Source organism: Cucurbita pepo, chromosome 6 (genome assembly GCF_057944985.1).
Source record: "Cucurbita pepo subsp. pepo isolate OVF chromosome 6, ASM5794498v1, whole genome shotgun sequence".
Lineage (NCBI taxonomy): Eukaryota > Viridiplantae > Streptophyta > Magnoliopsida > Cucurbitales > Cucurbitaceae > Cucurbita > Cucurbita pepo.
In genome coordinates, this window is record NC_141803.1 from 3,134,475 (window position 1) to 3,157,804 (window position 23,330).

General features: G+C 38.6%; 5 protein-coding genes and 1 long non-coding RNA gene across 13 annotated transcripts; 3 read left to right on the top strand and 3 right to left on the bottom strand.

Annotated features, from left to right (window-relative positions):
* The first annotated feature begins 448 nt into the window (after positions 1 to 448).
* LOC111797396 (nitrate reductase [NADH]) lies at positions 449 to 3,937 on the top strand. The gene is made up of 4 exons (XM_087124852.1): positions 449 to 1,856; positions 1,944 to 2,084; positions 2,160 to 2,392; positions 2,472 to 3,937. Exons 1-4 carry the CDS (start codon positions 887 to 889, stop codon positions 3,789 to 3,791), a joined length of 2,664 nt encoding a protein of 887 aa, XP_086980978.1. The 5' UTR covers positions 449 to 886; the 3' UTR covers positions 3,792 to 3,937.
* Positions 3,938 to 7,163: 3,226 nt separating this feature from the next.
* Positions 7,164 to 11,680, top strand: LOC111797640 (protein GRAVITROPIC IN THE LIGHT 1). 8 transcript variants are annotated; one of them, XR_002815567.2, is made up of 5 exons: positions 7,164 to 7,391; positions 7,571 to 7,702; positions 9,038 to 10,702; positions 10,819 to 10,878; positions 11,529 to 11,680. XR_002815567.2 is itself a non-coding variant. In XM_023680706.2 (3 exons), exon 3 carries the CDS (start codon positions 9,087 to 9,089, stop codon positions 10,521 to 10,523), a length of 1,437 nt encoding a protein of 478 aa, XP_023536474.2. In that variant the 5' UTR covers positions 7,164 to 7,391; positions 7,571 to 7,702; positions 9,038 to 9,086; the 3' UTR covers positions 10,524 to 10,939. The 8 variants fall into 8 exon arrangements, 3 of the variants coding, with proteins under 3 accessions (XP_023536474.2, XP_023536475.2, XP_086980550.1); XR_002815566.2 differs by lacking the exon at positions 11,529 to 11,680 and adding an exon at positions 11,147 to 11,372; XR_002815564.2 differs by having other exon boundaries at positions 9,038 to 10,878.
* A 47-nt stretch (positions 11,681 to 11,727) lies between these two features.
* Positions 11,728 to 13,024, bottom strand: LOC147792170 (glycine-rich protein). Its single transcript, XM_087124785.1, has 3 exons — positions 12,865 to 13,024; positions 12,294 to 12,782; positions 11,728 to 11,735 (listed from the first exon to the last, which is right to left on the bottom strand). The coding sequence occupies exons 1-3, from the start codon at positions 12,989 to 12,991 to the stop codon at positions 11,728 to 11,730; spliced, it is 624 nt and encodes a 207-aa protein (XP_086980911.1). The 5' UTR covers positions 12,992 to 13,024.
* Positions 13,025 to 13,420: 396 nt separating this feature from the next.
* Positions 13,421 to 14,396, bottom strand: LOC111797649 (uncharacterized). The gene is made up of 2 exons (XR_015421525.1): positions 14,229 to 14,396; positions 13,421 to 13,906 (listed from the first exon to the last, which is right to left on the bottom strand). It is a non-coding gene; the product is annotated as an uncharacterized LOC111797649 (long non-coding RNA).
* A 2,274-nt stretch (positions 14,397 to 16,670) lies between these two features.
* On the bottom strand, positions 16,671 to 18,655 carry LOC111797646 (protein DOG1-like 4). Its single transcript, XM_023680712.2, has 2 exons — positions 18,184 to 18,655; positions 16,671 to 17,115 (listed from the first exon to the last, which is right to left on the bottom strand). The coding sequence occupies exons 1-2, from the start codon at positions 18,601 to 18,603 to the stop codon at positions 16,831 to 16,833; spliced, it is 705 nt and encodes a 234-aa protein (XP_023536480.2). The 5' UTR covers positions 18,604 to 18,655; the 3' UTR covers positions 16,671 to 16,830.
* Positions 18,656 to 20,020: 1,365 nt separating this feature from the next.
* LOC111797643 (craniofacial development protein) lies at positions 20,021 to 22,540 on the top strand. The gene is made up of 3 exons (XM_023680710.2): positions 20,021 to 20,579; positions 21,859 to 21,976; positions 22,062 to 22,540. The coding sequence occupies exons 1-3, from the start codon at positions 20,086 to 20,088 to the stop codon at positions 22,284 to 22,286; spliced, it is 837 nt and encodes a 278-aa protein (XP_023536478.2). The 5' UTR covers positions 20,021 to 20,085; the 3' UTR covers positions 22,287 to 22,540.
* The last annotated feature ends 790 nt before the right edge of the window (positions 22,541 to 23,330 follow it).

The following is a 23,330-nucleotide window of genomic DNA, read 5'->3' on the forward strand; positions in this document are numbered from 1 at the left end:
TATAGTTGCCATGGATTCCACTATATAGCTTTTGTAGCCGACTTGGGTTCTTTTTTGGAAGGATCAGGTAGATTCTGTGATACGTTTTCCAAGAGTAGCATAATGATAATTACGTATTTTAGGTGCGAAAAAAAAATAAACGTCTTTGAGTTACTTTGTTCATGTAAAGAGGCAATGGGTCGGTGTGAGTTCCAGAGGGTGTGGCTTTGTTTTTGTTTGGTGAAAGAAGGAATGAAGGTTCTCGAAAAGCAGTAACCATGTCCATGTCCTGTGTATGGCCCACCGGATCCAGAGTTCCTGTACTGAATTATGCGGCTGCTTCTGCGTTGGTCCATGGTTACTGGGATAGAATAGTTATATATAAAATAAAGGGTTTGTTTGAATTAAGGTTGGATGGCCTTAAGCTTCCTCCAAAGGCCACATTTATCCTCTCTCTGCCTCTCTTCCCGCACCCCCCACCTACCCACCTTCCCCTGCAATACCCCCGCCCCCAGTTGCGAGCTATGCCCCTCTGTCTAGATCTTTGCTGCCTTTGGGGCTCTTGGTTCCTTCCCCTTTTGCTCCTTTTTTGACCATTTACTCAAAATGTAGACCTGAAGAACAGCCCACTGGCTCGCTCTGTTCTGCGCACACCAAACCGCCTCTTTAGCCCTCCAGCCCAAACCGACTCTTTCCCCTCTCTACAAATTATGGATGATTCATTCTTTTTATAATATTATTTTAGTCCTCATCGCCAACTTGATCTTTGCTTTTGCTTTTGATTTCTTGTCTTCTTCTGGGTTGTTCCCTATATAAACGTTCTCTCCCTTCATTTATCTCTCTCAGGGAACACTCCTCTGTTTCTTTCACTTATAAACGACTGGAACTCGAACTAAACCATCTTCACATGGCTACCTCTGTCCATAATCGTCAGTTTCCCCATTTGGATTCCGCCATTCGTGGCTGTAATTTTCCCTCTAATCCGGAGTTCTCCGTGCCCAAGAAGACGGCGGCAATGGAGAACGCCGGCGATGATGACTTCTCCAGTGACGACGACAACGACTCCGATTTCAACGACTTGATTCGAAAAGGGTTGAGCGAATTGGAGCCGTCGATTCACGATCCGAGAGATTCCGGCACGGCGGATGGTTGGATTGAGAGAAATGCGTCCATGGTTCGTCTTACGGGTAAACATCCTTTCAATTCGGAGCCGCCGTTACCCCGTTTGATGCACCATGGGTTCATCACTCCGGTTCCGCTTCATTACGTCCGTAACCACGGCCCGGTCCCTAAGGCGAATTGGAACGATTGGACCGTCGAGATTTGCGGTTTAGTGAAAAAACCAACCCGGTTCACTATGGACCAACTCGTTAACGATTTCCGTAGCCGGGAATTTCCCGTCACACTCGTCTGCGCCGGTAACCGCCGGAAGGAACAGAATATGGTTAAGAAAACCATCGGATTCAACTGGGGCGGCGGCGGAATCTCCACGTCGGTCTGGCGAGGGGTCCCACTCCGAGACGTGTTAAAGCACTGTGGAATCTTCAGCAGTAAGAAAGGGGCCCTCAATGTCTGCTTTGAAGGAGCAGAGTGTTTGCCCGGCGGCGGTGGGTCCAAGTACGGCACTAGCCTGAGAAAGGAAGTAGCCATGGACCCAGGTAGAGATATAATGCTAACGTATATGCAAAACGGCGATCTGTTAGCACCGGACCACGGATTTCCCGTTCGGGTCATCACGCCGGGATTCATCGGCGGCCGGATGGTCAAATGGCTAAAACGCATTATCGTAACCACAAAAGAATCAGATAGCTATTACCATTACAGAGACAACAAAGTCCTCCCCTCCCATGTCGATGCAGAATTGGCAAACGCCGAAGGTAAACAAAACCCAGAAATCAAATCATATAATCAATTCTAACTGCAACATTACAAGAACTAACACGGCGGAGTTAATGAATTCGTAGCTTGGTGGTACAAGCCGGAGTGTATTATCAGCGAACTGAACATAAACTCTGTTATAACCACACCATGCCACGAGGAAATCCTGCCGCTAAACTCATGGACTACACAACGGCCGTATACGTTAAGAGGATATGCATATTCCGGTGAGTTTTGCGTCTCTTTTTCAGTTTTTTGGTGTCATTTTGTGGAGAATTTGAATAAAAAATGAGTAATTACAGGAGGGGGGAAGAAAGTGACACGAGTGGAGGTGACTCTCGACGGCGGAGAATCATGGCATCTCTCCGATTTGAACAGCCCGGAGAAGGCTACAAAATACGGGAAGTATTGGTGTTGGTGTTTCTGGTCGCTGGAGGTGGAGGTTCTTGACCTGCTTGCGGCGAAGGAAATTGCAGTCCGCGCTTGGGATGAGACGTTCAACACTCAGCCGGAGAAGCTCATATGGAATCTCATGGTAAGTGGGTATCAATGCGTTTGACTGATTCACGGCCTCATCTTCGTTAATTCACTTAATTTCTTTATGGGTTTTTCAGGGAATGATGAACAATTGTTGGTTTCGAGTCAAAACCAATATGTGCAAGCCGCACAAGGGAGAGATCGGAATCGTTTTCGAACACCCAACGTTGCCGGGAAACCAGTCCGGCGGATGGATGGCTAAAGAGAGACACCTCGAGATATCCACCGAAAACAACCAAACCATGAAGAAGAGTATCTCATCGCCGTTCATCAACACCGCGTCAAACATATACTCAATGTCCGATGTCAAAACCCACAACTCCGACCAATCCGCTTGGATCGTCGTCCACGGCCATGTCTACGACTGCACCCGCTTCCTCAAGGATCATCCCGGCGGCACCGACAGCATTCTCATCAACGCCGGCACCGACTGCACGGAAGAATTCGACGCAATTCACTCCGACAAAGCGAAAAAAATGCTCGAGGATTACCGAATCGGCGAGTTGATCACTACCGGCTACGCTTCGGATTCGTCGCCTGACACCTCTGTTCATGGGTCAGTTAATCATAATATCCCCCATTTAGCTCCAATCACGGAGACGCGGCGCGTGGCTTTAAACCCGCGTGAGAAAATCCCCTGCAAATTGATTTCCAAAACGGCAATCTCCCACGACGTTAGACGGTTGAGATTCGCTCTGCCATTAGAGGATCAAGCGCTTGGATTACCGGTGGGTAAACACGTATTCCTCTGCGCTAACATAGACGGCAAGCTATGCATGAGAGCCTACACGCCCACCAGCGGCATCCACCATGTGGGTTACTTCGAATTGGTTGTCAAAATCTACTTCAAAAACGCGCACCCCAAATTCCCCAACGGCGGGCTCATGTCGCAGCATTTGGACTCGCTCCCACTCGGATCCGAAATCGAAGTGAAAGGCCCATTGGGGCACATCGAATACACCGGCCGCGGCCACTTCTTAGTCGACGGCAAGCAAAAGAAGGCCAAGAAGCTAGCTATGTTAGCCGGCGGGACGGGCATCACGCCGATTTATCAAGTGGCGCAGGCGATTTTGAAGGACCCAGAGGATGAAACGGAGATGTTCTTGGTGTATGCGAACCGAACGGAGAATGATATCTTGATGAGGGACGAGCTGGATGAATGGAGTAGGAGTGACAAGAGGTTCAATGTGTGGTATGTGGTGCAAGAGAGTGTACGAGAAGGGTGGGAGTATAGTGTCGGCGTGGTGTCGGAGTGTATCATGAGGGAGCATCTTCCGGCCGCGTCGGCCGATTCGTTGGCGTTGGCTTGTGGACCGCCGCCGATGATTAAGTTCGCCGTGCAACCCAATTTGGAGAAGATGAATTACGACACCGCCGATTCGTTGTTGGTGTTTTGACTCGGTGAAGCTAAGTGTTACGATCATACTGTTGCCAAATTAGAAAAAAAGTGCGATTGTGACACTAAGCTTAGTTTATGCGGTGTTTTCGTTCTATCAGTGTTGTTTGATTGGTATGAAAAAAGAAATGCACATAACGGTTGAAAAGCGACTTCAAGACTTTATTTTAAATTAACTTGACTAAAAAATCCCTTAATTAATTAATTAACTTGAGCATATTAGTGAAGAAACGGTACAAATTTCGTGTTTAATAGTCATAATGCTACGTTAATTCTAATTCTTATGCAATCGTCAAAGGCCATTACTAGCAGTTAGTCCGTTATTATCGTGTTTAAATTCACGTTTTAAAATACATTTACTATGAAAAGGGTCTCGCTAATAAATATTGTTCATTTTGACCTATAATGTATTGTCTGCCTTGACACGTTATGTATCGTCGTCAGTCTTACGATTTTAAAACTTATCTACTATGAACAGAGTCTAACTGGAAAAAATATTGTCCGCTCTAGGTCTGTTACGCCGTCTCAGCCTCAATTTGACTAGTACCTCATATCATTCGATGACTGACTCTGATACTATTTGTAACGATCTGAGATCATCGTTAGCAAATATTTAGTCCGTTGCATATTATCATCAACCTCACTGTTTTAAAATGCTGCTATAGTAAAGTTTCCACGTCCTTACAATAAATATCATACTCTCCCTAACCGATTTAAATAAAGGCAATAGACGACAAAAAAAAAATATATATATATATATGAAAAAGCATCTCTTTAATCCTTGACTTAAGATATTTTTAAAATTTTAATAGTGCTTAATTAATCTACTAATTAAAAATTAAGCAAAATATCTGGATGCACACGTCATGCAGATCTTTTTTAAAAAACGATAATCACATTACACAAATCTTAATACGAAGGGTTACACTAATTATTAGCCATTAATTAAATGCCTCCAATAATCTTATGGTTTTTATATTATATTATTGAATATATATATATATATATATTATTTCTCTAACCTATTGAAATTTAGCACCTATGGAGGTTAGCCAATTAAAAAGTCACGAAAACATAAATATTAATTTAAATTATTTAATAAAGAAATTAAATATATAGCCAGCAGTACTACATTAAAAGCCATTAAAATAAATTAATTTTCAAATATTTGTTCAAATAAATAAAACTACACGTATTTGATTATTTTATATATTATTTAAAGCAATTATTTATAATATTTCAACGTAAAATCAAATATTACAATAAAGTTTATAATTTATAATTTGTAATTAATTTAAAATAATAAAGATTCTTAATAGACCTTTATATTTAATTAGCCATTTATTTTTAATTTTATTGTTAATGGTTAAAATAAATATTCAATTAGAAAAATCAGATTTAAATAATACAAATTAGATGGTAAAGAAAAAGCCCAGCCCAATTTATTCGTCATGGCCCATCAACTTAGCCCACGACCTTTAAAAAGAGAGAAATAATAATAATAATAATAGTAATAATACCGGAAAATTAACCTTATTCTATAGCTCCAAATGCGAAGCTACCACTACGAGCCACGACCAAGTCCACTTGATTTAAAGTAATATCAAATTATTATTATTATAATAAATCATATGTTTTAATTATTGCGGTTCTTTTATTGCAAAATAATAATAAGAATAATAAACATAAGAAGAGGAAAATAATATATATATATAAATGAAAAAATATAATGAAAATGCAAATTTCATGCCTTTTTTTTTAAAAAAAAAAAAAAAAAAACCTTTTCCTTATTTATTTATTTATTAAAAGGGTGTAATTAAAAAAAAGGTTGTGACATATAATATTAACTCCATAGATTCTATGTACTTTTAGCCATAGTGAAATTATGGTATTTTAATTATAGCTAATAATGTACAACTTTTTATTAACTTTTTAATGTACCGTACATGCAATATTATTAATTATATTTGGTGTAATTTTATTTTTACCATGTTTTTCAGGGACTTGCACGTTTAATTTAAAACAAGAAAGTAAAAATAACATCGTTTTTTTAACATAAAAGAAAAATAAATAAATAAGCTACCTATCGACGTGTGCACGAAACTCAATGCATATTATTGTACTATTTTGACTTTCATGGTCATTTCAATATTTACCGTCATTCGTATAAGACACTTTACATTTACCTGAAAAATATAAGAGTAGCAAGTCATTCCACGGTTGATAAAATGAATAAAGGTTATGATCGTCACATCAATTATAAGAAAATTAATTCAACTTTTGATATGGATTTATAAGTTTAAATGTATAATTTTATCAAAGCTTCGTAAATAATCTCGAAATTAAGTTTTTTTAAATATTTTTTTTCTCGAGATTAAATAGAAGGGTAATATGGACATTTTATAAGATTTAAGTAAGTAATGAACATCAAATTGGAGATATAAAAAACATAGATACCCAATTAAAATTACGCGTAAAGAAACAAAATTTGTTTTCAACGGAAAAAAGAAAATGACAAAAGAACAAAATTAAAAAAAAAAAAAGAGAAAATTTTAGTAAAATACAAAAAAAACAGCAAAAACGTTTTTAACATAAAATTTAATATTAAAAGGGTAAAAAAAGAAAAAAAAAAAAAACAGTCCAATGTCAGTGATAATTTAAAAAGTCTCCTATGATTTCGGCTGAAATGGGGCCCACCTTGTCAGAGTGACCACGTGTTCGACGTATTCACTCACACCATTTTTACATCCTGGGACCACCATCTCTTTTTTTAATATAAATTTAAACCCTTTCTTTTTAACGTCAGATCGCCCAGATCAAAAAATCTTCACGATCTTCCCAAAATACCCCTCTCCTCCCACATTCCCCCACCACTATTTAAATTACCCAATTTTTTTTTTTTTTATAATGGTTTAGAAAATTGTCGTAGTTTTTTTTTTTATTTTTATTATTAATACAAATTTCAATAAAATGTATGAATTTTTATAAAATAACCAAATGCATAAAAATATTTTTTTTAATAATTTTTTTTTTTTTTGTTGATTGAAAAAGTCATGTATCTAATATATTATTGTATTATTTATTTATTTTTTCTTAAATTCAAAAAATTTATTAAATAGGTCAAATAAATATTATATACAAAAATGGAAAGTTGTTTATAATTTATTAATAATAAAATTAAAAATTTAGAAATTTACATCAGAAAGTGAAGGGGCATTTTCGTCCGATAAAATCCCGAAAGTTGGCTCTCGTTGTCGGGCTCGTCCCAACACGGTCCCTTTTTACGTCTTTTCACCTAGTAACCCTTGTCCTTTTTCGTCTTTTCACCTGTATCTCCCTCCTCCTTCCCTGTATTTCTCTGTCCCTTCCCTCCATTTCCACTCTCCTCGATTTCTGAATTTTTTTTTCTCCCCTCTCTCTCTCTCTCTCTCTCTCTAGAATTTCGTTTCTTTGAAGCGGCGGTACAGAGAGAAAGAAGCCATTGAATCATCTCGAGTTTTCAGGAGGCGTGTTTTCGAGCTCCGGAGAGAGCACAAAATCAGAAGCACTTTGAGGACAGCGAAGAGTCGAGCTTCTTCTTGCTCATTTTAATGGAGGAAAGGTCATTCTCGGATGTTGTTTAGCATTTTATTAACTATGTTCTGATGGTGGAATGTCTAAATCCTTATTTGATAATGTGAACGCCGGCTGTTCCTCTCTGTATAGTCATTACATTGTTTAGAATCCGTCTCTGTGTTTTGGTTCTGTTCTGAGAATTTTCTTTCGTGTTTCTTACTGCAGAGTTAGCGAGTCGGTGAGGTTTCCCTAGGGGTATTTCTCACGGCGTTTTCTAGTTCCGTTTCCTTGAGATTTACGTTGCGATGACTGGTTGACTGATTGGACTCTCCGTGATTTCTTGGGCGATTCATCGAGGTACGGTAAACGAAACTGCTGTTTATTGTTTTTTTTTTTTAATTGTTAACTTGTTTAGTTGGGGTTTCCCGATGTTTGCACGAGCATGGTATCATAAAAAGGACTCCACGAGATGATTCGCATTTGCGGCAATGTTGCTTTTTAGGAAATGTGATTTAAGAACAGATACCATTGATCTCACTGCACATCTCCCTGTCTTTGATTTTATCTTTATTATAGTACTCCTTTTCAGTTTTTGGTTCAATACTTTTTTTGTGTGGGGGTGCTATATACGTGCATCTAAATGGTAGGCTTTCTAAAAGGAACCTGGAGATTCTTTTGAATAGGCTTTGAAGTTATTGACTAAAGGCTCTTCTATTAATAGTAACGCTAGATAATGGAGAGCTTGAAGTGCTTTCTGTCCCCGTTTTTTTAGATGTTCGGGTTAGATAGCGACTATGGCCGTCACCTGCAATTGCGAGATATTCTGTTTTCTGTGGTTTGTTCTATTGATTTCATACGTGCCTAGTGGTGGGTCGATTTTTAATTGGTTATTTGTTTAATATCTCAATAAATATTCTAATGTGCAGTTGAATAATTTGTGAAAGAGCTTGCTTTTGATCTTCATAGCTGTTGTAGGCTGTCCTTTTGTTAGATCTTCTGGACCATTTGGGCTTTTGTTGCTTAAATCTGTGTGGAAATTTTGAGACCTTCCTGGCATTTTCTTCTTTCCCATATAATCAACTAGTTCTTGGTTTCGCTAATGATTGTTTGGATTAGTTCATTGGAAGTGTTTTACTGTCCTGTACTCTTTCTGTTTATGGTTACGTTTTCCCCCAAGTTCTGAGATCTCTAACTATGGACTGCCTGACGTAGCAGAAGCTGAATGTTAATGATAGCACGGTAGGAATTTGTGTATACTAAATTAATATCGTCATACAGCTTTTTGCACATGTAGTTATAGGTATTTTATTAAGTTCATGACTTTATCTGATTGTTGCTAACATAAATGTTGCGTGGTTTTGGTGGGTGGGAGAATATAAAAGTACATTCTTGTACTCTTTTGGCTGCCGGCTTTTCTTTTTGTTGCTCTAACATCTCAATGGCATTGAATATCACATGGCATGATATCATTCCAGAGACGTGGTTCATCTGCAAAGTTGTGCATTAGCACTTTACAGTAAAACCTTTAAGCACTGTTTTCGACCATGTCTCTATATCTTAGCATTTTAAAACCTGAGGATTGAAGGTCCTAGTGGTGCTATGTTTTGGAAAATCTGTAATCCAAATGTTCGTGTAATGGCTTGAAAAACTCATGAATTTCTCTGCTAATGTGTTAGTCGTTCTAATTTTCAGACGGTGATCTGGACGTCTTCAATCATCCCTGCCATTTCCCCCCCTCAAGATGGACTCTGTAAAATCTTCTGCTCTCACTCCAAATAAGAGTAGATTGGCACGCACATTTACCAAAGTTCTTCATATTAGAGCTCTAACTGGGATAGCACCTGTTCATGAGACTCAGAAAGTTAAGCCGCAAGAAAAGATCAGTGATGATTGTACAGCAAGTAAGAGTGCTGGGATAGCACCTGTGCACGGGACTCAGAAAGTTAAGCCGAAAGAAAAGATCAGCGATGATTGTACAGCAAGTAAGAGTACAGGTAGTCAATCTGAGTCTTTTGATAGTGTCGAAGAAGAGTTCCAGAATAGAGTCCAATTGCAAGCATTGGTAGCAAAATTGTTTGCTAGTATCTCATCAGTCAAAGCTGCATATTCCCAGTTACAGTATGCTCAATCCCCTTATGATGCCGAAGGTATTCAAGATGCTGATCACTATGTTATCTCAGAATTGAAAGTTTTGTCTGAATTGAAACAGTGTTACCTTAAAAAACAGTTTGATCCTTCACCAGAAACCACAATGCTCTTGGCTGAAATTCAGGAGCAGAAGAGTCTTGTGGGAACATATGACATAATGGGGAAAAGATTGGAATCCCAAACAAGACTTAAGGACTCCGAAATTATGTTTCTGAGAGAGAAGATCGACGAAATTAGAAAACAGAATAGGTTGCTTGAGAAAAGTTTAAATCAAAGTGGGCCGATTTCTTTCACTGGTGATCTTCACTCATCAGGAGTAAACGTGAGCCATTTCATTAAAGTTCTTGGGCATACAATAAAGTCTGTTCGAAGTTTTGTCCGGATTATGGTGGATGAAATGAGATCTGCTGGTTGGGATGTTAATGCAGCTGCAACGGAAATCGAACCCGATGCTGTTTATTGGCATGATGATCATAGATGCTTTGCATTCGAGGCATTTGTTTTCAGGGAAATGTTCGACTCCTTCCATAAACTCAATTTTTCTCTCCCAAATGAATCCTTGCCCGAAAAAAGGAAACAGAAGCAATTTTTCTTTGCAAGATTCATGGAGCTGAAGCTAAGGAAAACAAAAGATTTTCTTTCACAAAATTCTAGGACAGCCTTTGCCAAATTTTGTCGGGTTAAGTATTTGCGACTCGTTCATCCCAAAATGGAATCATCATTATTTGGTAATTTGGACCAGAGAAGCCTAATCAGCTCCGGTCAATTCCCAGATACAACTTTCTTTGGTACATTTGCAGAGATGGCAAGGTGGGTGTGGCTCCTACATTCGTTAGCTTACTCCATTGAACCGGAGGCTTCCATTTTTCAAATAAAGAAAGGAAGCCGTTTCTCAGACGTCTACATGGAAAGCGTAATTGATGAAATGTTCCTTTCACCAGATTCTGACCCATTTGTAGCATTCACTGTCGTTCCTGGCTTCATGATTGGTAAAACTGCAATCCAGTGCCGGGTCTATCTCTCACAATGACCATTTCTTTATTATGGGAACAACAGTATATTATCTTTTACCAACAACCACAGGCACCAACTCAAAGATCAAGCTGTTCAACAATGTACTTCTCTCGATTGAACAAAGATGGTGGACAAGCTGCTGCACATATTGTGACGGAGTGGCAAACATCCTCCTTAGCCGTGCAGTCAAAACGAGTAAGTGCAATTTTCTAGCGATTTTGGAAGTGAAACCGCGTGAACTGAAGTTAATTGTCTTATTTATTTATCTCGATTTAAAACCATCCCATCAAATTTTGTTAATATTATTATAGGGTCAGTGACAGAGGAATGGTCTGGCTGTTGTGCAACAGAACCAGACAATGCATGTACATGTAAGTAGCAATAACTATTATAAAATTATATATAAAGTTAGATGCCCCATTTAATCTCTCATTTGAACCCTTGAATTCTCTGCAAAACTCTGCAACATATTGCCAAAATTCTATGTATGGTTCTCCTTGTTTTGATACCATCGGTTAGGATGCTTTCCTGGTTCCAAGAATCTTCAGTAGTAGTTCGTTTAGCTTTATTTGACTGCAAAATCCTTTGTTTAGCATTATAAGATTCCAATTGCCCCACATATTGTACTGTTTTTATTAGGGTCGGTGATGTTGGGCCATGTGACTGCAAAGCCTTGCCACATTCTTTGTTTTCTATACAAAAGAAAGGCCATGGTCTGTGATGGGCTCTTTGATTTAGTGTCCTCTTGGGATAATCCAATTAGTATTGGCTTTTCGATTGTTGGAAAAGGTGAAAAGTCTGATGTATATGGACACTGTTTAAACTTTAAATCACGTATGTATTGTACTACCTTAGATTATAAAAATCAGTGCGAGAACTTTGCATGTTCATTGTTGTAGATGGATATATTCAATTGATTATATGACTGTGTTCGTTGAAATATCATCATAGATAATGTTGAAACTTTTGAAAGAATGACAGAGTTTATGAATATTTTTTTGAGATCCTACATTGGTTGTAGGGGAGAGGAGAACGAAGTATTGAATAAAGGTGTGGAAATTGCAACAAGCCAAAGCGGACAATATGTCTGCCAGCAATGGACTTGGTGTTTTTGGACCTGTACAAATGGTATCAGAGTCAAATGTTGGGCGATGTGCGGGTATGGAAACCTCACAGATGCGTTTTACGACTTTCGACAATGTATCATAACAAGCCGAGCATTACAAGACTAGAAAAGAGCAATAATGTTGAAAATTAAAAGCAAATGAACTTAGGAAGTCTAGAAATTTCTTATCAGAAATTGCAGTTGAGCATTTCAAACATCATACATTTGCTTTATTTAAATCTAGACAATAATAATACTTTTATTTCATCAAACAATAATAATGCTTTTATTATTACCAAAATGGAGCTGATAGGGTGCTGACTCTAGGCCTCTAACTCTGAACGTCTTGGGTTTTTGCATTCTGGTCGTTGTGTTCGTGGGGGCCGTGGGGGCCGTGGGGTCCGTGGGGTCCATCGGGGCCGTGGGGTTCGTGGGGGCCGTGGGGTTCGTGGGGTTCGTGGGGGCCGTGGGGGCCGTGGGGGCCGTGGGGTTCGTGGGGGCCGTGGGGGCCGTGGGGTTCGTGGGGGCCGTGGGGGCCGTGGGGGCCGTGGGGGCCGTGGGGTTCGTGTGGGCCGTGGGGTCCGTGGGGGCCGTGGGGTTCGTGCGGGCCGTGGGGTCCGTGGGGTTCGTGGGGTCCGTGGGGTCCGTGGGGTTCGTGCGGGCCGTGGGGTCCGTCGGGACCATGGGGTCCGCTTAAGTCTTTGCCGTCGTTGGGGCCATGGTGTCCGCTTAAGTCTTTGCCGTCGTTGGGGCCATGGTGTCCGCTTAAGTCTTTGCCGTCGTTGGGGCCATGGTGTCCACCATGTCCATCGATGTGGTGTCCATGCTGTTCATCCAAGCCATTAATATTAGCGTCATCGCCATGGCGGTCGTGGTCACTCTGCTCGTGATCATGGATGTGGTGTACAGCATGTGCTTCAATAGGGTGTCCATAGCGATCATCCAAGCCATCAACACCAACATTTTGGCCATGGTGACCTTCATCATAAATGTGGTCTCCACCAGATCCTCCGACATGGTGTCCAACGTGATCATCCAAAATATCAACATCAGCGCCATGCCCATGGTGACCGTGGTCATGAACATTGTGTCCATCGCCATATAAGTACTGTTCCTGACTATAGGGGTCGTATCCATGACCGTCACTCTCTCCATCAATTGGTTCTTCTCCTACACACAAAATTAATTAAAAATAGGGCATTGAAACTAAAAAGAAAAAAAATAAAACAAATTTAGCTTCGAGTAAACCAACCGAGGAAGCGAGCCGAGACATGGGAGGAGACGAAAAGAAGAGCGAGGAGGAGGTCGAGAAGGAGCAAGGTCCTGTAGTAGGTCATCTTTTGGCTGAGTTTTGCTTTGCTAAACAGGTGCTTAACCATTGCCTTTTATAGAGTGTCCTTGGGTACTTGGTAAAAAATCAAGTAATTTAGTTGAGAAAAATCCACAAGTAATCCTTGTTTTAATACAACAGATAATTGACCATTTCTTGTGGTTATATCCCTAATCAACCCTTAATTATTATGACACATTAATTAACTAATTTCCTAAATTTAATTCTAAGCCATTAATAACAATTAATCCACTCATAACTTTAATTAAATAAATATTTGTAAATTATTTAATGGGAATGGACTAATAGTTCATTTAATTAATTTGATAGTAAGTTTAATTTTGAGTTGAATAATAAATTGACACGTAGGAAATTAAAAAGAATCATTTAATCGTTTAAAAAAATTTTAAGAATGAAATAAAATACTTTTTAATATAATTTAGCATATTTTTTAATATAAATTAAAGCAAATAAAGTTTATAAATAGAAATTTCATAATATATAAAAACACAAGGATCATAAATTGCAACAAACCAAAGTATAACAGTTAAGCATTTCAAACAGCATCCATTTGCTTTTATTTAAATTTAAACACACACACACATAAAACATACTTTTATTTCATCTTACAATAATATAGAGCTGACTTTAGACCTCTAATTCTTAATGTCTTCGGTTTTTGCATCATGGTCGTGACCGTGGTATCCGTGATGGTCGTGGTGCTCGTGATGGTCGTGATGGTCGTGGTGGTCATGATGGTCGTGATGGTCGTGGTGGCCATGGTGTCCGTCTAAGTCATCAACATCAGCGTCATGGCCATGGTGTCCACCATGTCCTCCACCATGGTGTCCATGGTGACCATCCAAGCCATCAACATTAGCGTCATGGCCATGGTGACCGTGGTCGTGGTGTCCGTGGTCATGGTGTCCATGACCGTCACTCTCTACCTCACTTTTCTTTTCCTCTGCATGCAAAATTAATTAAAATAAAAGACATACACAATAAATAAAAAAATCAACTTTAACTATCATAAATGATTCAATCTCTTATCTCACAACGCTTAAATTAAGCATAAATAAATAAAATGAATTTAGGATCTATTGGATGATAAAAGTCCCACATCAGTAGAGAATGATCATGGGTTTATAATCAAAGAATACTATCTCCATTGGTACGAGCCCTTTTGGGAAGCCCAAAGCAAAGCCATGCGAGCTTATGCTCGAAGTGGACAATATCATACAATTGTGGAGAGTCGTGTTCATCTAACAGGGTTCGAGTGAACTAACCGAGGAAGCGAGCCGAGACATGGGAGGAGACGAACAGAAGAGCGAGGAGGAGGCCGAGGAGGAGGAAGGTCTTAGAGTAGGCCATTTTTCAGTGAGTTTTTGCTATATTGGTGCTTAAACGTTGCGTTATGGGTACCCATTTATAGAGGGTTGTGTTGTGTTAGGTGTTCTCGAGAATTTAGTCAAAAATCAAGTATTTTGGTTGAGAAAAACCCACAAGTAATCCTTGTTTAAACACCACACATAATTTGACCATTTCTTGTAATTAATATGATACATTAATTAACAAATTACCTAAATTTAATAACAATTTACTTAATTAATTTGATAGAATTTAGTTTAATCCTAAGTTTATTCCATATTAGTTTAATTTTGGGTTGAATTATAAGTTGACACATACGTAAACTTGAACTAGTAGGAAATTAAAAAAGAATTATTTAATTATTTATAAAATTTTAAAAATGAAATAAAACAAAATAAAATATTAAATCCGACAAGTTTCCTAAGGTTTGAAAAATGTCCATTTGTTTATGTTTTGTTGGAAAACCAAACAAAGAAGCTTAATATCATTGGTTAATTTTCAATTTTCTGATGTCTTTTGACATTTTGGACAAATTAATTTTGTTTTTTTTGTTGTTTTTTTTTTTTTATATATAAATTTGTGTGAATGTCGAACTAAATGAATACCTCGTTCTAGATAAGATTTAGAAGACGTCAAATTCTACAAAATAATTATAATAATAATAATAAAGTTTTCACGAAATCTTACTCTATAATTTTTTAACTTATCCTCTGATCTGTCTATGAGTCAATTTAATATTTTGAACATTAAATACTCTATTTTAGTCGTTATGTTTGATCTTCACTTCAAATTATGTCTTGCTGAATGGTCTTAGTTTAGTTGTAATTGACATGCTATTTGTAACAGTCCAACCCCACTGCTAGTAGATATTGTTCGGTTCGGTTTGTTACGTATCACCGTTAGCCTCACAGTTTTTAAAACGTGTCTGCTAGGAAGAGGTTTTCACACCCTTATAAGAAATGCTTTGTTTCCATCTCCAACCGATGTGAGATCTCACAAGTGGGCTAGCATCCTTGCTAATACACCGCTCGGTGTCTAGCTCTGATACTATTGCAACAACTCAAGCTCATTGCTAACAAATATTGCCTGCTTTGACCTGTTACGTATCACCGTCAACTTTATAGTTTTTAAAACGCATATGTAGGGAAATGTTTCCACTAGTCGTCTTAGCTCAGCTGGTAGAGTGCATGACTTTTAACCATGTGCTTGTGGGTTTGATTCCCATAGATGGCGACATATCAAGTTAAAAATAGACTATATTTAATTAGCTGTGGGCTTAAGCTATTACATTATTACATTATATCTTAGATTTCACAAATTAGCTTGTGAACGATGACTCATTCCAGGGCTCGGGATGGACATGAAGATTGATCTCCACCGCTGAAGGAAGCACGATTCCATGCTCACAAAGAGCAGACGGGGGCGTCGGGCCTCTTGGGAGAGCACACCGATGTGGACGTCGACCCCCCATTGAAGCCATCTTCATCTCCCCAAGCTCACATCTGCTTCCCACACCACCAAGGCCGCCACGAGTCAGCTAATGCAAATTCGTTATCCTAACTATCTCAGACACGTGAAAACCTCTTTTTAACATACACATTTTAAAATTATGAGACTGACGACTATATGTAACGGATAAAAGTGGACAAAAATCTACTAATATTAGGTTTGGACTCTTACATATATTAAAAGCTTAGATCGATAATTATCATGGGAGTAAGTTGTAATATCCCATATCGAATGGAGAGAAGAACGAAGCATAAATGTATGAAAACCTCTCTCTAGTAGACGCGTTTTTAAAACCGTTAGACTGATAGCAATACGTAACGAGACAAAACGGACAATATTTACTAACAAAAAGCTTGAACTGTTACAAATAGTATCAGAGTTAGACACGACAGTGTACCAGCGAGGAGCTGACACCTCAAGAGGGGTGAATTGTAATATCCCACCTCGGGAGAGGAAAACTAAGCAATCCTTACATCCGAAAATCGAGAATGCTGGCCCCCACAAATAGGCCACAAATAATATCAGAATCGTATACCAGCTAGGATTTGCATCGGAGCTCGATTTTTGTAACATCGCTATATATTTGATATAAAGTTTTAATTTCATATCAAATTATAATAGATTCTTCTTAATTATTTTAATAATATCATAGGTATTAGAGAAAATCTAATAAATATAAAATTAACAAATTAAAGCAAACATAATTCATTAAACTTTCATTATTGAGTTTCTGACGTCGACTTAACTACCCACGTCACGTCAGGACACGTATACAAGACCAATACCTGCATGTCCGCCACGTGTCATTTCTGTATTAAATATTTAGCTGATAATTATTCAAACAATTAAAGAACAAAAATAAAAACTCCTCAAAATTTATTTAAATTATGTTATAGAACACTGAAAGGCTTCATTTTTTTCCGATCAAGTTCTGTAAGAAAATTAATATTCATAAATATATTAGCAAATCTCTGTTTTTTGGTTGCTTTTTCGGGGAATTTAATGTTTCTTTTAGTTACCGTCACGATTATTGCTCCGTTCACGGTCCTGATTCAGCCCCCATCCCCGAACGCCGAACTGGAGCTCGGCGGCGGCGATGAGGAACTCCACCGCTTGCTTCGGCGTGAGAAGCTCCACCACCTTCTGGACTGTCCTCAGCCGTAGATCGTCGGCTTTCTTTATAATTCTCACCAGACCTTCCACTTTCCCCGTCAGTTCCGTCCTTGTTCCGATTAGCTCGCTCACGTTGTCTTGCCACTCCGACAGCTCGTCCGTTATTGCATTCTCCTCCTCCACCTATCAAACATTTTCCACCGCCCTTCAACAAAAAAATTACACCCCAAATTTTGTTTTTTTTTTTATTTTTAATGTTCGATGATTGTTCTTGTTTCGCTCGAAGGGTTTGTTAGTAATCACCACTCTCGACAATGATATGATATTGTCGGTTTGTTAGTAATCACCACCCTCGACAATGATATGATATTGTCGGTATAAGCTCAAGAAAAATATCGTACCGATATCGTACCAATTAAAAAAAGTGGGACCCCTCCTAACAATCTTCACGAACAAGTACACTGTAAAGCCTACGAAGCCCTCAAACAAATACCGTAATTCGAGGTTTGACCCCTTCTTTGAAGCCCTCGAAGGAAGTGCACATTTTGTTTGTTTGATATTTAAGTCACTTTTGATTACACGTTTAGTAATTCGAGGTTTGACCCCTTCTTTGAAGCCCTCGAAGGAAGTGCACATTTTGTTTGTTTGATATTTAAGTCACTTTTGATTACACGTTTGAGGTTCACAACTTCTTTTTTTCGACACTTTGAGCTGAACCACCACTCCTAATGACTACACCTTCGAAGTTCACAACTTATTTGTTCGACACTTGAAGTCGAACAACCACCCATTAATCGAGACTCGACTTGTTCTTTGAAGCCCTCAAACAAAATATACAATTTATCGGACACTCGAGACACGTTTGACTACAGTGCTTACAACTTCTCCTTGAAATCAGAAGGGTATGACTTTGATACCGTGTTAGAAACCACGACTCTCCACAATAGTATTATATTATCCCTTTTGAGCCTAAACTCCAGTATTTTTGTTTATCCAAAATGTCTGGAAGGAACGGATTCATCTATAAACTCAGCATCATTCCCTAAATTAACCAATTTGGGACTCCCGGAACTATCTGGGGTGGTTTTGAATTATGTTATTTTTCCACTCAAGAATTCAAAATCTGGGTTTTAATTTCTATTCAATTTTGAAAATTATTGGGGTGTTCTAAAGAGTATTAAAAAAAAGGAAAAGGAAATTGAAAAAAGAAACGCAAGAAAAAAATGAAGCAAAAGGGGGTTAGGGGCTTACAGTTTGGCATTGGAGCTCGCTAACACGGCAAAACTGAGAAGGGGAGAGGTCCCCGAGGTCGCCGGTTCGAAGCCCATGGAGAATATCAACGATACGTGATTCAAAAAGGATGGAGGATTCAGAGTAGATGAGATGAAACGTGGTGGTGGGTCGCCAGCCGGCGATCCAGTGGAGGGAGCGTTCGAGAGAGGTAGCCCAAGGAGCGGAGAAGACGGAGAGAGGGTCGCGCTCGGCGGCTAGGGACTTGACGTGGTAGTAATCGTTGTAGTGGGACATGACAGTGTGGACGAGGTGGCGGAGGTCATCGGTGGTGGAGGAGAGGTTTTCTTTGGCGGCGGTGGAGGAAAGCTGGTGGATGAGGTGGCGGAGATGGTCAAACCAGGTGGCGTAGAAGCCCATGAAGTTGAACCCGCTGCTCATTTGGGTTCCACCGGTGGAAATTACTAGACAGAAAGATCAAAATCGTTAGCACTGGGTTTTCAATTTTATGTTATTAAAAATTAAAAAAAAAAAAAAAAAAAAAAGGGGGACGGTGCGTCAGCCTAATAGAATGTCGCCACGTGGACTGCTTACGTGGAAGCAGAATTCTGAAGCGTGTCCACACGGCCGCGAATTAGCTTCCACTCCCATTATTTAAGGGGTTTTCCATACTTAATTTTAGGGGTTTTTCTTTTTCCACGACATCTTCATTTTAAATATATTTACTTACATACTTTTTTTTTTTTTTTTTTTTTTTTTTTTTTTTTTTTTTTTTTTTTTTTAAATTTCCTACATAAAATATTATTTTAATTCTTACCTAATGGATAATTGTTTTTTTTTTTTAAATCAAATTAAATTAAATACATATAATACAATAAAAATATTTAAAAAAATGTATTGTCCGCTACGTATCATCGTCAGTCTCACTTGTCACAGTCGCACTTTTGATGGCAGCGGACTTGCGATTGTGCGACACTTACTTCCCAACAACAAGTGAGCTAAGCTAATTCGTTCTTACGTAATGACCAAAATCCAGTCTTTGCAATTGTGCGACACTCACTTCTCAACAACAAGTGAGTTAAGTCAATTCGTTCTTACGTTGCTGTAACGACCCAGATCCACGGCACTCACTTCCCAACAACAAGTGAGTTAAGCCAATTCGTTCTTACGTTGCTGTAACGACCCAGATCCACCGCTAGCAGATATTGTCCTCTTTGGACTTTCCCTTTCGGGCTTCCCCTCAAGGCTTTAAAACGCGTCTACTAGGGAAAGGTTTCCAAACTCTTATAAATGGTGGTTTGTTCTCCTCCCCAACCAATGTGAGACATCACAATTGCCTACAGCCAAGCGACGTATGCTCGAGCCCCTGACCTCGGTTTAAGAAGAAGGTTTTAGAAAACGAGGGCAGAGAGAGATTTTCGAAAGAGAGGTATTATATATGCAAGCAAAAGAGTAACAACAACGTCTCACAGTATATAACTATTGGTGGAGAGAAGTTGATTAGGGAGAGTGTTTCTCACACATGCCGCTCAATGTCGAACTCTGACACCATTTGTAACAATTGAAATTCATTACTAGCAGATATTGTTCATTTTGGCTTGTTATGTATCAACGTCAACTTCACGGTTTTAAAATAGGTTTGCTAATGAGAGGTCTCACACTTTTACAATAAATGTTTCCGTCTCCTCTCCAACCGTATATACATTCATTTTTAATTTTGTAGAATTATATTATATCAATCTTAATAATAGATTAGTTAATTTTAAAATTTTTGACTGTGTGAGTTATTTATTAAATACTAAATTTAAATTTGAGGGAATTATTTATTTTGTTTTTACGGCCTATAAAGGGCGCCTTCGATGCTTCATTTCAATGGCGTAAAACCCTGAACCCTTGACTTTCATAGCTTTGTTCTAGTTGTCTATGTCTCGCTTCAGAGTTCTTCACCGTCGAATTGATTCCCAACTTGGAAGCTATTTCTTCAGTTCACAGTCTACAAATTCCCTCCAATTTCACTCTCTTTCTTCTACTTCTCGAAGATCTCGAACTTTCTTGCCGGAAATCGATGGCGGGATCGGACCAGAAATTGTAGATGTGAAGAGGAATATACGTTCGGATTCTGTGGTTAACCAAGGCGCGAGATCGGGCGGAAGTAGAAATGAGGACAATGTGCTGAAAGGGAGAGTGGATTCTAAGGGCCGAGAGAAATTGACAAGGGAGGACGCTTTGGTCCGTAAAGAGCTTTCTCCGGACATGGAGATGTTTGTGAGACATTTATACAGGGAAGGATATTTTAATTATGCGAATTTTTTGCCTGATAACAAACTGGTTCTCAGTTACTTTGAATGTCGTCATGGACGGGATTTTATCAAGTCTGCAGCTGAGCGGTTTGGCAGAGACAATCAAGAAATTGCGAAGTAAGAAGAGTTTATGTTGTTACTCTTGTGAATTTTCATCGTCAATGCGAAGTAATATTGATATCTCTGTTTCGGTTTTTGTGCAATTTTGTTTGAATTTTGTGAGTAGATCATGTGTCTGATGTAGTGGATACCTCTTAATCTCTTGCCACCAACGATTTCATCTATGAAGTATGAAATGCCAAGCAATTCAGAAATAGGTGGGAGAATAAACCAAATCTTACGTAATTGGAGACAAAAAATTAGTATTATTTGGAAATTCATGCTTGTAGGTCATTTAATGTCAATTTAGCAAATGATGATGTGAAACTGCTGAAGCTAATTCCGATGAATCATGTGTATTTTTTAGCCTGTGCATTGACCTGGGGAAACTATCCTTAGTTCTAGTTTTGAAAATTTTCAAACCATGCTCTTATACATCTTGTGGCAATCAAGACGAAGAAGAAATCGAGGTGATTTGGTTGGTTTGAGAAGATATTGTGTTCATGTTTGTTTTTAAAATAAGAAACTGTTATTAGTTTCTGTTAGGGGTCAGATTACTCCAACTATATTTAGTATCATAAATGTAAAAATCTTTAGTATGAATCATTCTCAGATGCATTATTTTTTTGGGCAAAATTCTTAGATGTTGATAGTTAAGGGTACGAAAGCTATGAAAAATAAGGACGATGGTGAGAGGTTTTCACACCCTTACAAATAAACGCGCGTCTGCTAGGGAGAAGTTGTCACACCCTTATAAAGAATATTTCGTTCTCCTCCCCAACTGACGTGGGATCTTATAGTGATAATCAAAATTTTGTTTTCATTATTCAAATATGATAATATTGGCTGCTATTACTATTCCCAACCATTGTTTTTTGCTGGGTTTGTTGGTTTATAGAGGTTGTTTGGTTCAAATGGTTCAATTTTCAAAATTTATTGTACTCTTATGTCTCTCCAGTCGGTTCAATGTTGATGTTCATCTACCAAACTGACAATAGTTCAATTGGTTTTGGCATTAGTAATCCTCCACCAAAAAGTTATTCACCTAAGATATAACCGACCTGAACCGACCTGAACCGACCTCTAGTGCAAATTGTGCTGCTGCTGATGTCTATGCTTGTCATTTTGTTTACCTGCTGCTTGATAATTGCTTGAAGCCTTATGCTACTCATAATTTCAAGCTTTTGAAGGAAATAATGTTTTCTATTCCATCTTTCTGGTTCTGGCAGTTGTGTTTCATTATGAAGACATACCCCTATTGTTTCACGTCTTGAACTCTGAGTCTTGGGATTTTCAGATGGTTGTCTGGCAGTGACTTGAGAAAGGTTGCTTTATTTGGATGCCCATCCACTGCTAGAAGAGATGTTTTTGCTGCTAAAACACTGCGAAAATTCTTTAGAATCCAAGAAGACACAGTAAGCAAAAGCTCAGAAATCATTACTTCCCTTCTTCTATTACCATTTAAATCTTTGTTTTCTTCTCTCTTCAATTTATCCGCAGGTTTGTCACAATTGCACCTTGAGACAGTCATGCAAGTATGTGAATCAAGGTGTTTGGAATTGCGGCACCAAGAATTTAAATTTGGCAGTCGTTATGCAGGTTATTACTCAATATGACTTGCAAGCTATACCAAAACAACTTATAGTACCTGAAGACATTAAGGCTTCTGTAAGCCGATTGCTGAAAGAGATATTGAAACTGAGCCCGACCGTGTCGAGGAACTAGTTTGCGCTGCAGCGTATGTTGATCAACCCCGTCCTATACTAGAAAATCTGGGTTTCTCTCTGGTGGGTGTTGAACCTTCAAGGCGTCCAGCTTGTTCATACGGCATGGTGAGTTTGTGAGCAGTAAAGTAAATACTCTGTTTCTTTGATGGACATACACGATTTAGAGTGCGTTTGCTTGCTTCATTTTGTCACATTGATATAGAACCTGAAAATTCAGTCTAATTATTATATACCTAAACAGTTAGGTTCTAATCACCTTCAGTAGGGTAAGGTGCTACAGTGTGGCTACCAATGTACTACAAAAGTATTTCGTAATAGTTAAAGTCCATTGTTAGCCGATACTGTCTGTTTTGGCATGTTACGTATCGCTATTAGTCTCATAGTTTAGATGTTTCTACACCCTTATAAAAAATGTGTCGATTTGGGATCTCACGATCTACTCCCTCGGGGGTCAGCTGACCTACTGCCCTGTGTCTAACTCTGATATCATTTATAACGTTCTAAGTCTACCACTTGCAATACGTTATGTATTGTTGTCAGCCTTACAGTTTTTAAAACGTGTCTACTAGGGAGATGTTTTCGCCCCTCGTTTCCCTCTCCAACCCTTATGAGGAATGTTTTGATTTTCAAATCTTCATTCAGCAGTTACTGGTGAATCATTTTCAGATCTTTTAACGAGTAGTTTTGTTGAATCTACTAGTTGATCTTTTAACGGGTAGTTTTGTTGAATCTATTAGCTTTGCTCTAAAGATTTGAGAAGAATAAAATTTTCTAAAACCCATTCTCAAGTTTTCTCTTAATTAATAACTATTTCTAATATTTTAATTACAAACTTGAAATAGAAAAAGGGAGATAAATTATACATTAAAAAAACACCAAAAAAATCCATTAATCACACATTAATTGTCGCACGTGTGACCTTAGCAAAGATATCCCATACAAGGATTACACACGAAGATTGGACCAAATTCCTCCCTTCCTCGTCTTTACCCAAAAGACAAAACAGATAAAAAGATGGGCCCACTCTCGCCTTACAACCATT